The following is a 15,780-nucleotide window of genomic DNA, read 5'->3' as shown; positions in this document are numbered from 1 at the left end:
TCAGCTCAAAAGAATCCAGGATTCTAGCTTCTCTGACGGGGGCGTGAAGCATAGTCTCTAGAACTCCTGGCCCTTTTGAGCAAGGATTCCACCACCAGGGAATGATGAGGCAACTGGGGCCTATCAAACCCAGGGAAAGACTGAATCCAGTACATGGTGTCAATCTTCTTTGGGAGACAAAGGGACTCCCAGTTTCTCACTTAAATGTCCCATAAGATCTCATGAAGCTGGACCATCACAGCCTCTCTAGGAAGAGAGTAGTACCGTATTTTTCGGACTATAAGACGCACCAGACCATAAGACGCACCTAGGTTTTAGAGGAGGGAAATAGGAAAAAAATTTTTTTTCCTTTTTCCCTCCTCTAAAACCTAGGTGCTCCGGTGCGTCTTGTCCGAGTTCAGGATCGCCCTCCCCTACTCACGTCAGTGATGTTCCCTGGTGGTCCAGTGACGTCGGGGCAGGAAAGAGCCCCCTCTTTCCTGCCCAGCGCGCTGCTCTCCGTCCTCCTCCGTCCTCCTGTATGCTGCCTGACGGTCTCGGCGATATTCAAAATGGCCGCCTAGACTGAATCTCGCCGAGACTGTCAGACAGCATACAGGAGGACGGAGGAGGACGGAGAGCAGCGCGCTGGGCAGGAAAGAGGGGGCTCTTTCCTGCCCCGACGTCACTAGACCACCAGGGAACATCGCTGACGTGAGTAGGGGAGGGCGATCCCGAACTCGGGGGGAGGGCGATCCGGAATCGCTACCTTCGGACTATAAGACGCACCCCCCATTTTCCTCCCAAATTTTGGGGGAAAAAAGTGCGTCTTATAGTCCGAAAAATACGGTAGTTCAGGACCTCAAACATCTTAGCCCTTGGCTCATCCTCCACTTCCAAAGGAATTGGAATGGCAGCTGTCATCTCCTTCACAAAAGAGGGGAAGTACAGGCTCTCAGGTGGAGACTTCCTCCTTTCCTGTGGAGGGAAGGGGTCAGATGGAATGTCATAGGACCCCTCCTCCGAGAAGTACTGTGGATCCTCTTCTGAGTCATAGGAGCGCTCCTTGTTGGTTTCAGACAAGATCTCCTCGTGGGACGGCTGAGACCAAGCCCACCTCAAGGAAGAGGTACCATGACCCCAAAAGGGAATCGATGTGTAGGCTCCGACCTTGACTCTGGCAAAGTTTCCTCCACCGATGTCGACGATGTGCCAACACAAGTGGCAGTGGATGCCAACACCGCAAATGCCATTGGCATCGGAGACCTCACCGCAGACTGGTGGCCATGTGGAACTGAAGAGGCATGGCTAGCACAAGCACCCCAGACGCCAATGCACTCTGCCAAAGCTCAGGGAGCAACGCCCAGAGGTTCTCATCAATGGCAGATATCAGGAAAGGCTGGGGTGCCAGTGAAGAAGCAGGCTGATGAATCTGCAGGGTCGAAATGGGTGCCTGGTACTGGTTGTGTGGAGATGCACACATCAGAAACTCCTGTATGGAGGGGGAGCAGTCCTCTCAGCACCAACGCTTCTCGGGGACTGGTGAAACCCTCAGTGACCGGTGCTCCCAGCTTTGAGGGGGATCAATGCCAATGCTTCTTCCAATGCCTGGCATTGATGCTCTATATGCCAAAGAGGATGACATCGAGTCCTCTTGTCACCTCAGGGTTGAGTCCAACGCTGATCAGTCTAGGGGGCTTTGAATGGCAGCCAGGGTCAAGGCAGGTGGAGACCCCATTCAATGCACGGTCACTCCCAGTGTACAAGGGTCCAGCAGCCATATGGACTGACGCACCCAATGCAGCACCTGGTGCAAACACTGAAGACATCGATGCTGACACCGACATCGAGGTTTCAGACCTGGCTCCAAAGATCTTCTCTCTCAGCCTCTCTGGCTAACTGTGTTCACTTCTTCATACAAACACAGACAATACAGTCTGCAGGGGTAAGATCAGGCTCCAAACACTGCAAACACCAAGAATGGGTGTCTTTGCCAGAGATGGTCCTGTTGCACAGAGTGCAGCACTTGAAGCCACTGGGAACCTTCGATGATTTGAAACAAAAAACAGCCGTGGCCAAATTAAACAACTCAATGGTGCTTAAAAAAAAAAAAAAAGGGGGGGGGGGGGGGGGGGGGAACAGCACCAGGAAAAAGGAGAGAAAAACCTGACCAGAGCTCAGGCCTAAACGCAGCCGTAGCAAGCATGGTTAAAAAAAAAAAATCAAGAAAACTTAAAAAGAGGAAAAAAAAATCTGAGAAAGGAATAAAATAAAGATAAACCCCGAGAGGTATAAAAAACAAAAGGGTGTCGAGGGGGGCTGTAGGGTGGGGGGGGGGGGGGGGGTTAGGTCAGGTGTAAGGTCAAGTATAAACTTGAAAAAGTTGAAGTTATCTGGGGATCTAAGTTAGATTTGATACGAATTATGGTCATTGCTCATTTATGTACTAAGACTTCTGTTTTAATCTAGATGTGTTTCACGATGTTTATACCTTGTTGTGTATCAAAATAAGTTCAATAAAGACTTCTAAAAAATAAAAAAAAAAAAACAAAAAAAACAAAAGGGAAGGCACAAAAAGACCAAAACAGCTGTGAGAAGTGGAAATGAACGCGTTCTCTCCTCACCGCGGAAAAAAGAGAACTGCTGGGCTTGCGCTTTCATGGAGGGTGGGACAGCACTGGTGCATGCGCGAAGGAGCGCATCTCATGCTCAAAGATCTATTTTAAGCTTGTTACAAGCTCCGGACCGGCAACGCAGACCCGCGTTACCCACGTGAGAGAATTATAGGTCTGCTTGTCCTCAGAAACTGGGACAGAAGCACAGGAATACATCAGCTGATCCTTAAGGAGGAGGATTACATTTTTATCTTTTCAAATCCTACACTGGGTTCCATTTTTTTATTGTGCTGCTTTTAACATCCAGATGCAGACTAACATCACATGAGATCTAATTATTCTAGAATCTTGGTATTGCATTACATATGTTTAGCAGCTCCTGAGAAATCAGTACCTCCATGCCAGTCCCTGGTCTGGAGATGTTTTGAAATCTATTCTGGCAATTTTAGGGATAGGAAACAGGAACTATAGGGTTAAATTTCTACTCTCATCTATCTCATCTCCCAACTGGAGCAAGGCAATAATACTTATTACTGCTGTACTACTGGACAGTGTGCTGAGACACAGTGAAACTATAAGATACCCCATGGTAGAAATTAATGCCTAGAGTAATTCAGTCCCATATACAACCCCCCCTCCCCACCTGGATCAAGGGTCAGTTATTTTTGTACAATAAACATTCTTCTATGGTGACCAGTAGTGCTACTGCAAACAAATGTTTTTGCTCCTATACTACAAACAGAGAATGCAATCAGGGCACAGATCCCAGTATTAATTAGTAATCAGGGCACAGATCCCAGCACCACCTGTGTTCCCAGCATTTAGGAATAATTGGGGCTCTGCATTCCCAGCTTTTAATTAAAAAAAAAAATAAATAAAAAATAAAAAGAGACAGATGAAATACAGCAAATAACAGAGAAATGCCCTGTCATTCAGAGAATAAGACGGATGTATATATGATAGGTGAATGTTGGGGGTGAAATGTATTTGCTAGCTTGTTAATGGGTTTATTTTCTATTAGAGATTAGGTCTAAATTCTGTGGTTATAAAAACGCACCACAAAGGAAACGCATCACCACTGGAACTCGGAAAAATCTAGCCAGAATATTTCCATAGGATAAAAGATAGAGGAGCCATGGAAAGCTGTTCTTGTAAAATTAATTGTATGTAAAGATCAACAATTCCTTGGAACTGAAAGTGATGTGCAGACACACTTTCAGACTGACAAGCTCATCTCTAGTGATGAGCAGCCAGAAAATTTTAAGTTTGAGTTATTTCTGGTATTGTTTCCAGGAATTTTATTTTACTTGGGCTTCTCTGCCCATTTTGTCGTTTTGTTAGTTTCCAATAAAAATGTGCAGTCTTTGAAAATCATGCACACAATGTGGAAAGTGTGTACACTTTTCCCCGATAGGGCGAGTATGCATGCACAAGATTGTACATGCTGAACGGTTCGCACATGTGTGGTGGTTCCACTATCAGAAAAGTGTGCACATTCTTCTTTCCACATAATTCGCACTATTATCGGCAAATGATAAAACATGAAATGTTGGGGGGTTTCTCATTTTCCTTTAGTAATGACAGGCAACGACATAGGATATGTCATTTGGCATTTCCTATATCACTGCAAATGACAACCCATCCGTACTTGTCTCTTTAGACAGCACTTTGGCAACTCAAGGCACCCCCATTCACTTACATACCAGCAATCACCTCTCAATTCTGTCCTGGAGTATTTTCATACTCAGGGGGGAAAAAAAGGGTTGAACACCAACTAGTCTTATCAGAACATCTGATGCTTTTTTGACTTATCCTGCCCAGGTGATTACTGGTGAGAGGGAGTCTGGATGGAGAGCAGTGGTTTCTGCATTCCCTTAGGACCCTCTTTGTCCACTTTTTGTTCAATCTTCAGCCTTTGAGTGTGTTGTTAAAAGATCATGGGTATGTTTCGTGTGTAAAGCAAAAAAAAAAAAAAAAAAAAAAAAAAGCATATAAGGGCCTCCAAGACTGGGACAATCATAAATTGTTTACTCAAAAAGTGACCCGACACAGGCAGTATTTCAGCGGTGGTGGTCATTCAGTGCATCCAGTGCTCCCACGATTGAAGAACAAAGATATATCAAGACATATACTAAAGATGTGACCTGACTCTCAGCATCACTGTATTGCCGAGACAGGCTGCTGGTCTACCACACTGCACTACTGATTCTCACCAGCCAAGCAGTGAACTTTCCACAAGAAGAAAAACATTTCCACTCTGTTTCCGATTAAAACCAATGACCTGAAAGACTTCAACAATTGTAAGTAGGTACCACAGAAACCTTGCAAGGAAAAGACCTTGTTTTCTAGACTTAAGACTCTATGCAAGGCTTTCCCACTTAACAACCTGGCTGGAAGACACAGTTAGGAGAGTTTGAATAATCTAGATCAGCTGTCAGGCTACAGGAGTTCAGAACAAGAGAAGCACAAGCTTGTAGGGTAAGCATTACAGAGACACACAAACTCCTTTTATCCTCCCTGGAAGGATGAAAGACTGAGCTTACCATGTTGGAAATGAACCTGAAAACAATGAAAGCTTTAATTTAGCTTAAAAATAAAGACATGGGCTTACTTAAAAGTATGAATGTTCTGTTTCAAGGGGGGGGGGGGGGATGCATGGAAAGGGTACCTTTTCGCAGTGCAGTTCCAGATTCAGGTCTCCTTTGTTTGTGTGAAGCCTCACATAGCCTTTCTTCTTCACGTACTGGTAACGCACCACATCATCTTCAATAGCCGCTGTCAAAGACAGTGTACTCACAATCATTTGTGGGAACTGGCAAGGGACATAAACTAGTCTTCTCTTATCACATCGTTCCTTTAGGTAAAAGGCTAAAAACTAGACTTGAAAGAAAGGGCCATCCTCTGTCAAGCTGTGGTGTAAAGGGTGGCAGAGACTTTCAGTAGCCACATAACAAAGGAAAAGGTTTCTTCTGCAACTCAAGACAGAATGAACACTCACTACAGGTTACAAAGCTCCAAAGCCTGCAATAGTTTAAAAAACAAACAAACTGTAGAATAGCCAGAGATGGCTGAGAGGAACTGAGGAAGTCATGGAAGCCAGAATGTAGCCAGCCTGCATTTGGTGAAGTAGCCTGCAATCCATTTTTTTTAAATATCTTTATTGAAGAATGATGTGCTTGTGGTGTGTATCAAAGTAAATAACAGCAAACATCTGAACAGTAAGTTTCCTCTGTAAAAACGAGTACATTAATAGAACTAGTAATTTGACTGCTCTCGTGTATTAGTAATTTGACTGCATTTGGTGAAGTAGCCTGCAATCCTGCTGACTTCTTACCTGCTTCATGCATGGTCTCTGGGGTCATAGCTGTGGATGTAAAGGAAGCACTCACAGTCCCTGTGGAATAATAAGCCTGCAAACAAGAGAAGAAAAGTTGCCCTTCACCTCCAAGACATGAAAGCACTTTTAGTTACAGATGAGCCTAATGTCTGAAGTGGTCCTACAGAAAACTGAATTCTATATAGGTTGTTGAATTCTTACACCAGTCCAATAAGAACCATTATGTGAACAAAAGTTAACAGACTACACACATTAGAAGAGAGAAAGCAGCAAAGTGCAGGTTTAAAAATCTCTAGTATGAGGTAAAGGACAGAAAATGGTACAATTCATTGCCATTTTGGAAATACAGTGGGTGAACCAGCAAAAAATAATTATAATCAGTCTCTCTCTCTCCAAGAGCCCATAGTTCCTTCTTGAATGAGCTGGGAGATAAATCAAGGATTGGTTAACTATGCATCCATTTGTTCAAATTGTGGTTGTTGACTGCAGGAGGGGAGAGGGAAGGGTGAGGATGGTTGGCTGAAAGGGGTGCTACTAAGGCAGTCCTAATAGGTTTTGGCACCAGAAGGCTTGCCGCATGGGGCCATAACAGCCTAGACCCCCCTGTGCACTGAGGGGTAGGGATGTATGTGTGTGTGTACGGTATTTTTGGGTTGATGGAATAGGGGGATTGTGACAGACAAGTGCAATTGTGGACTTTTATTAGATACAATGTTCTTGCTTTTCTATTTCTGTCCTTGTTCTGGAAATTTACAAATAAATTAGGTCTTGCCTGATAATTTACTTTCCGTTAGTCTTTCCCAGTATTCCAGAACCTGTGGGATAGTTGTGTCCATCAACCAGCACATGGAGATAGAGAACTGAAAACTGAGCTGAGACATCTCGCTTGGCATCCAGTCGAGCTCCTCAGTATTTACGTAGACAAGCAGTAAGGAGAAACGTAAATAAACACAACAACCTAACACTAACCAGAGGAGCAAACGTGTGGACCTCATCTCTAGACAACTTGTAGAGAACAAGAGATATGCAGGAAGCACCATGCAAGGCGAGTCGTTATTTGGTCCATTACTTTGCACCAACTAAACATCCCAGAAATCTCAGGTGCGCCTCTGGAACAGTGGGAAGGACTAATGGAAAAAAAGTCCACCTCCACATTCAAGGACTCCACTCTATGAGCTGCCGACAAGCAGGAAGATGTTTCTCTGCTAAACTCATGAGGGAGGCCACCTCCACCACCATCGGACGACTGCGAGTCCCACTTTACTTGTTGATATAAGCCACCTCCATCACCGGAGAGTCAGTGGGCCAAGAAAATGAAACACCCTACAGCAACTCTGACTGTCCCTGCTTCAGTAAATAGGCTTGGTGTAAGAGCAATATAAACCCCGGAGAAAACAAAGATCCAGATGCACCTTTCGTTTTTTGTTTTAACCCTTTTCCTCATTTTATCACAGTCTCCATCTTAAAAGTTAAATGCTAACACAGTAAATTAGAACATGTTATGATCACTATTGCTAAGTGGCCCCAACACTAATACCTCTTGTATCAAACCCCGCGTTCCACTAAGGAATAGGTCTAAAATAGCTCTCCTTGCTGTCGGTTCCTGAACTGACTGTTCTATGAAGCATTCATTTCATTTAGGAGTTATCTCCCTAGCATTTACCCAATCAATAATGGCATAATTGAAATCAGCAATCAAAAAGTCTAAGTGAAGACAGCAAAAACAAACCACAAACAATCACAAAATTTCTGCTATTAACATGTTTACCCAGCAGGTAGCTCTTATTCAGCATTATATTAAAAAAAATATATGTAGACAAAGACCTCATTTACACCTGTTACACTGAGCTAAACACTCTTAACATTAAAAGCTTCTACCTCCAATCATTGGTTAAAACAAAAAAACAAACTCCACTATAAACCTAAATCGCCTAGAGCCACCATATGAAGTAAATGAAATTGAAGTCCAGATCTGAAAAACTCTCCTGTGCAATACTATCACTGAGATCACAATTTATCTTAGAGATCCATGAATGTGAACTTCCAATCATCAGGTTTTCTAATTTTTGTTCATTGCAATTTTGTATTGTTCTAACAGGGTTCTATGTTTCACTATACAAGCTGCTTCAGGGACTCATACACTAAATTTTAATTTTACCTGCCAAAATGGCAACTGTGAATTTATAAGATGCTCACCTTTAGCACTCTAATTGCTCATTTGATCTCATCCTACGTCAAATTATGTCACTAAATATAAAAAAAAACAATATTCTACTTAATGGCTTGATTTAAACCCACAGACCATGCAGTCAAATCTTAAACTCAATTTCTGTTCACCCTACTGTAATACAGTGCACTCCATTTAAGTGCACGTCGAATAAGTGCATGCTCTGTTTAACTGCATGCCGTACTTCGGTCCCATTTTTGGTGCCATCAATTTCTATGGGGCAAACTTCGGTTTAGCGCACCACTGATAAGTGCAAGATTCGCTTACATGCATGGTTTAAGACCACTCCTCTGCAGAAAAGACTCCGCATAAGCGCGCACACAGAATATGGAAGCCGATTGGCGCGTGACAACCAACGAGATTTCAAATTTACCGCCCCTTTAGCTGCCACAGGCAGAATAAGCGAAAGAATGTTTTGTACACTGGGGTCGTCGTCGTCACGGCGGAACTGTCAGACTTAACACTGGCTGAACGAATAGAAGTTCTTAAAAAATTAGAAACAAAGTCAAACATCTATTGCTAAAGAATATGGTGTCAATCCCAGTCAAATTTCACGTGTCTTGAAGCAAAAAGACCAGCTTCTGGAAGACTGGCAAAACAATACAAATCCACAACGGAAACGAAAACGGGCGGGAAAAGCTGAGAAGGTGGAAGATGCTCTTCTTTGGTGGTTTTCTCTAGTCAGGAGCAGACACTTTCCTGTCAGTGATCCACTGCTTATGGAGAAAGCTAACCAGCTAGCTGAAAGTCTTGGACTAACTGAATTCAAAGCCACTGTTGGATGGTTGGAAAGATGGAAGGAGAGGACCAACATAAAATTCAAGAAACAGCATGGTGAGAAAGAAGAAGCTGATGACTTTGGTGCTGAAAATTGGGGGGGGGGGGGGGGGGTCAGTTCTTCCTACCATCTTGAATGAGTTTGCACCTTGTGACATTTCAAATGCTCATGAAAACGGTCTCTACTGGCGAGCGATTCCTGATGGAACACTTGCAGTCAAACATGCTGAAACTACTGGAGGTAAAACGTTAAAGGACCGACTGGCGATCCTCCTTTGCTGCAATATGGATGGGAGTGAGAAGATGGAACAACCCCCCCCCCCCCCCCCCCGTCATTGGAAAGAGCAAACAGCCCAGTTGCTTCAAGAAAGTAAAGCGACTTCCTGTGTCATACGAGGCTAATGCAAATTCATGGATGACTGGGGAAATTTGGAAGCAGTGGCTAAAGAAGTTAGACACTATAATGCGGGCACAAAAGCGTCAGATTTTGTTGCTTTACACAGGGATGATGTCAGGCTAATGTCAAGGTGGTCTTCCTGCCACCAAACACTACCTCTTTGAGCCAACCTATGGATCAGGGCATAATAGCCAATTTCAAACAACATTATCGGGCTCTCGTGCTACGTCGTCTGATGAGCGTTATGGATGACCAGACTGGGAAGGATAAACGTGCTGTTGAACTGGCTCGTGTTCTATCACTGTTGGATTCCCTACATATGCAGAAAGAAGCCTGGAATCATGTACACAGGCAACCGTTGTGAACTGCTACAAGCGGGCAAGCTTTAAGGATGTGGAGAGGGACGAAACAGATGCAGCTGTTGCAAACGGGTCAGATGAACAGGTTATTGACATCCCAGCCGGTGTTACTGAAGAGGACTTCCATCGCTACGTAGCTGTTGATTACGATCTACAAACAGCTGAAGACAGCACTGATGTCGAGATATGCTCCTACACGCAGGCAACAATGGCTGATGATGGAACAGATGATGAAATGAGCAGCGAGGCACATGCTGACGAAATTCAACAAACTCCTCCTGCCACTTTTGCAAGAGCGCTGGAGAGACTCAACACCGTGCGGGCCTATCTGGAGGCCACTGGATGTCAGTGCTATGACAGTTTTTACTGTCTGGCAGACGTAGTCTATGGAACTCACAGACCCAAGAGTGTAGAGAGGACTATAACTGATTACTTCAAGTAAGCCTAATGTCAGTTAACGGAGACTGTATACTGTACATATAATAATAAATACTGTACAAATGTTTATCAGATGTCAAGCTTCTTTGGGTCACAACGGTTAAGTGCACGCTCCGGTTAACTGCATGCATTTCTTTGGTCCCAGACCCTTAACACTTAAGTGGATTGCACTGTAATTGGTGTATATTGCCCCTTCTTGCTACTAGCACTACTTGTTCAATTACCCAGCATCTAAGCTCTTCAGTGTGCTCAATGATGTTGTAAATCACAAAATTTGTGGATTCTTGGACAAACTGTCAATTTCAACTTAAGCACAATACATCCAGTGATTCTCCTAATATTGTTTATATTTTTCAATGCCCCTGCTCTTTAATCTATATGGGTCAAACATCGTAGGCTTTGAAGACTCACTTGATAATGCATTACCATTTTATTAAAAAAAAAAAATCTGCTAGAGGAGTCGCTAATCAAACACTGTCAGACATTACTACATTCTTTTGAATAACTTTGATGCTGGGTAGTTGAGCAAGTGGTATTAACAGTGAGAAGGAACAATATATGCAAACTATTATGAAAGAATGAACAGAAATGGATTTTTAGATCTGGTTCTGTTGAGCCTAGGGGTTTAAAATCAAGCCATGTAATGCTTTTAATACCAATGCAGAAATTTAAAGTGTTCTAACACTTTATACTCTATGCATAAACCTGCATAGTTTATAAAATACGCACCTACATCACAACTCCACCTCCGTTCTGCCCAAAATACACCCCTAAGAATGCCTGCCTATTTATTTATTTCAAACATTTATAACCCACTCAATCCATAATATTCTAGGCGGCTTACAATAAATACATTCACAATAAGGGAAGGGGAAAGGGAAATGGGACTTGATATACCGCCTTTCTGAGGTTTTTTAGCAACTACATTCAAAGCGGTTTACATATATTCAGGTACTTATTTTGTACCAGGGGCAATGGAGGGTTAAGTGACTTGCCCAGAGTCACAAGGAGCTGCAGTGGGAATTGAACTCAGTTCTCCAGGATCAAAGTCCACTGCACTAACCTAACTACTCCTCCACTTCTACAAAATAAACATACAACCACCACACCAAAGTCTCCATTTTCATATTAATCATATTGACTCCTTCAATAATATAAACCATTATTGTATTCTCCAGAATAGGTAGACCCAGCAGGCACACATTTTCCATGTGTGTACTTTTTACACACGTGATCAAGCAATTTTATAAAAGCCCTTTTCTGCTTGTAAAGCAGGCTTTCCCATGCAGAAAAAGCATTATAAAATTCCCCCCAACAAGAGTAATTTTCATACTTTATACCCACAGGCTTGCAAGCTGGTTTGAAGAGGGAAAATCCCATGGTGCAAAGTACTCTAGTGAGCCACTCTAAACCACTTCTCCCTCTAGTGCTGCCCTTTTTCCTACAAGGAAAAGTACACACATTGGATAGAACATGCACTTTTCCCCACATGGGGAGGGCAATTTGAAAAGGGATCTTTCTGCATGTGAAAACCTCAAGAACTTCCTCCACTAGATAATAAAGGGCTGTTCAATAAAACATCAGAAGATACAGACAAAATTTAACTAAGTCGGTTGCCCTGGGGCGAATCACGTTAGCAGTGCCTGGGGACCAAGAATGTGAACTCACTGCATTGATCTTATCCACTTTTTTCTTCTCGGGATCTTTCATAGTGGCTGCCAAGAGATCATCTCCTTTGTACTCTTTATACAGCTCCATCAGGGTCTCTTGAGTCTCTAAATTTGTATTCCTCAGATGGTAGGAAGGATCTAATTTTGCTCTTTCTTCATCTAGAAAACATACCAAATCATGTTGCATTGAAAACTACAAGCAACCAACAGCAGTGCATTTAAATCTGTCTTCTTTAAGAGCTCAAAGAAATAGAAATAAAAATTTTCCACCATAACATTATCATCTGCAGGGCATGGGATGAGATAAGGGGATTAAGCAAGCCAATTCCCTCTGGTTTGGAGAATCTCTCCTAAAAGTGAATTCACAGAATTTGATTTTGGGGTTTGCTGCTGGCCCACATTTGCTCAGTTCACTTGTTAAAAAAAAAAAAAAAACACTTTTATACATTTAGACACATGGAACGTCTTCAAAAGGACTTGGCCTTACTCCAAATATTTTAGAAGTCAAAACTACAACTTGCATTAGACTCATGAAAGCCTTCTGTGCCACAGTGTGCCATTTCTCCGGGGAGGGGGGTGGGGTTGAAATCAGGAATCCAACATTGCCAGAATTTCTATCTAGATGTGGCTAACTTTGCTGTTGCATTTACATAGTGTCCCAAGCAGCACTATTCCTCTCTACAGAAAATCAGCCACAAAACCAAGAAAATGTTACCCTGTGCTTCTCTCCTCTGTGCTTCTTTGCTCTCTCATCTCCTATGACAGAAGTCTATAAAGTCATGAGGGGGGGCAGAAAAGGTAACTAGGGAATAGTTTACCCTTTCATAGAGAGGATGTAGATGTCTGGAATATTCTCCCGGTGAAGGTGGTGAGGACATAAACAGTGTAGGATAAACACAGAATCCCTACATAGAAAAAGGATGGAACCAAAGGAAAACATATAATGTCCTTCATACAGAGTGTAAACTGCAGAGAGGAGCAGGTACATCTCTGGCTGTCTTGTTGGACAGACTTGATGGACCATATATAGGGTTACCATATGGCTCCAGAAAAAGGAGGACGGATTGAGCCAGCCGGGTTTTACTTCCATTGCTTTCCATTGAAAGCAATGGAAGTAAAACCCGACTGGCGCAATTGCTTTCCATTGAAAGCAATGGAAGTAAAACCCGGCTGGCTCAATCCGTCCTCCTTTTTCTGGAGCCATATGGTAACCCTAACCATATAGGACTGTATCTGCTGTCATTTACTATGTCACTATATGTTAGAGGACACTACATGAAGCTAATAGGTATCACTTTAAAATTAATTGATGGCAGTATTTTCTTACTAAGCACACAATTAAGTTGTGGAATTTGTTGCAGGATGATGTGGTGAAAGCAGTTCGCATAGCAGGGTTTGCAAAAAGGATTTAGACAAGTCCCTGGAAGAAAGGTCAATAAACCATTATTAGCTCTAGGTATACTTGGGAAAGCCACTGCTTACCCCTGTGTGAATAACAAGGAAAAATTAATTCTTTGGGATCCTGCCAGGTACTTTTGACCTGAATTGGCCATTGTTGGAGACAGGATGCAGAGTTTGATGGCCCTTTCCTCTGACCCAGTATGGCAGTTCTTATGCTACTGTCAGAGTTCCAGACAAAGCAGCATGTGTGACACACATACTCTCTAATTAATGATTCAGGAGCTACAGTTTGTATGTGGCAGGGAGTGGGGGAGGGTGGAGGAGAGAACAGAGGGAGCAAGCAGACAACTGTTATGGAGATATATTTATTTGGCCCCCTTTCCTTCTTATTTTGTAAGAAATGTCTCCTTCCAAATCATTCTTAGTGTTAATTGGTGATGCATAGCAGCAAGGACAGTTATCATTATTTAAGTAACAGCTTTTTGTTTCTTTATTTTTCTTACACAGAAGGAATGCGTGTGCATATGCTGAACACATGCTACCAGTCGCACAAAGGAGAAGAATCAGCACAAATCTGAAACTTGTAAGCAGTAGAGCAAACCAGCAAAGCTTCAACCTTATCTAAAGAGCTAGTTCACATCCTTTGTGTGTCTGGCTTAAAAAAAAAAAACAAAAAACACAGGATATAGCAGAGGTAAAATTCTATTCACCTGGATCTATCATCTTCACGTTGTTTTTAACATGGAAAAAGTTGGAGACATTAAATTTGTCCAGATGAGTAGGGTCCTGGGAAAGACACAAAGGAAAGAGCTCACTGCATGTCACAGCAAATAAATATTCTATATCCGATTCTAAAGTCATCACAGAGACAAGCTACACTGTCTCAGATACCAGCCTTTTCCCCTCATGGCTGGAGTTTCCCTTTCTATTTATCCATCTAGCAGAAAGGGCTAATTTGGTTTAAGGTTTGCATCCAACATCTGTGTGAACTTGAGACTGTCAGGTTCAACTCACAGCATGTTTAACACAGACACTCATCCTCCTGAGCCAGAGGAAATGAGAACCAGCTGTAAGCTGGTTAATAACATTTTCAAGCACTTAGCACAAGAGACTTTCATAAACATACTATTTATTTGGGTTTGTTAACCGCCAAAGACAGTGTACAGCAGGTTAGATTTAAAAAAACAACTTAAATTGAATTTAACAGCATAATAATACTAAAGTTAGTAAATGTTAGTATAACAGTTAAAATGATGAGTTAAACTTACAGATAGGCAAATTAAATCCTAGTAATAAGTGTTAGAACTATGCGCATTCTTTTTCACCCACCAGATCAGTCCAGAAGACATGGACTGTGTCTGTCAGCCAGCAGATGGAGACAGAGACTTTAGAGCTGAGAGCTCTAGCATACAAAAGGCACTACACAGACATAACTCCCCAGTATTCTCTGTCTCCAGTAGATGGTGGCACATATCCCTTGCAGTTCTGAGCCGGTGAAGTAGCTCCTCGCCCAGCTGGAGAACTGGCCACCTTGTAGTAAGAGACTAGGGGGTCCTTTTTACAAAGGCGCAATAGCGTTTTTATCACTAGCTAAAAATAAGTGTGCGCTACACACTAGAGATGCCCATATATTCCCAGGGCCTCTCTAGTGTTTAGCACATACTAAAAATGCTAGTGTGCAGAGCTTGATATGTATGTATTCACTTTGTCAATCACTGATGCTGTTTCCTGACTCTTGAATAAGTCGTTAAAAAAAAAATCTGTCACAGATTCTTCTCATTTTGGATGTTTTGTTGGTGTTTTGGCAATTGGCTGCAGCTTGACTACAATTTGATGTGCAAATATCAGTATTTGCAGTCTGTTTATGGCACTGTTCCACCCTTTTGCTATCATCAGATCTAAATGGCCCTTCAGCCTTGGATTCTGAAATGTTACTGCCAAGCGAGTCTCAACTGTAAAATACCAATCCAGGTGATCTGCAAGATGATTCTTTAAAGATGCTATCACATGGCTGTCTGAGCTCCACATATATTCAGAACTGTCTTATAATATCTGCTTGTTATATTATTATCATGTTCTATCAATATCATGTTACCCATGATTCTTCTGTAACACGAAATGTCTATTTTCTAAGATATCTTCACCATTCATGATGTATTGTAAGCCACATTGAGCCTGCAAAAAGGTGGGAAAATGTGGGATACAAATGCAATAAATAAATAAATATTGTCAGATGCCGTTTCAACTGATATTTTGTTGGGACTACCAGATGTAGTTAAGGCTTAGTATCTGTTGACAGTTCTTTTGTAGCCTTGTCAAATGGTTCCAACACTATAACAACTTTTGCCAGCAAAGGAGTCAGGAACTTGCTGCTTGTTTGCACCCTGTTCAGTGGTAATTGCACTCAGCTCCTTCCCGTCATGGATTTCAATGTCAGTAAAACACTGTTCCACCGAGTTGACACGCATTTTCTTCAGTGAACAGTTGACTTTTGCTCGCTTAGTGAGTGTAACCACCTTTTGCACAATGTTATAAGCTCACTTACCTCACTGATCATCATAATCACCACTAAAAACTTTT

At 42.4% G+C, this 15,780-nt stretch overlaps 1 protein-coding gene across 1 annotated transcript in view; it reads right to left on the bottom strand.

The window, feature by feature from the left end:
• Positions 1-15,780, bottom strand: part of PPIL2 (peptidylprolyl isomerase like 2) — a 125,626-nt gene that overhangs the window by 73,391 nt on the left and 36,455 nt on the right. Inside the window, exons 9-12 of the mRNA XM_030218786.1 lie at positions 13,911-13,986; positions 11,798-11,958; positions 5,929-6,004; positions 5,263-5,369 (exon numbers count right to left, since the gene is read on the bottom strand). Of these exons, the coding sequence (XP_030074646.1) occupies positions 5,263-5,369; positions 5,929-6,004; positions 11,798-11,958; positions 13,911-13,986 (420 nt within the window). The remainder of the gene's footprint in view (positions 1-5,262; positions 5,370-5,928; positions 6,005-11,797; positions 11,959-13,910; positions 13,987-15,780) is intronic.

This window comes from Microcaecilia unicolor, chromosome 11 (assembly GCF_901765095.1).
Source record: "Microcaecilia unicolor chromosome 11, aMicUni1.1, whole genome shotgun sequence".
NCBI classification, from domain to species: Eukaryota; Metazoa; Chordata; class Amphibia; order Gymnophiona; family Siphonopidae; genus Microcaecilia; species Microcaecilia unicolor.
This window is presented reverse-complemented; position numbering and strand designations above follow the sequence as displayed.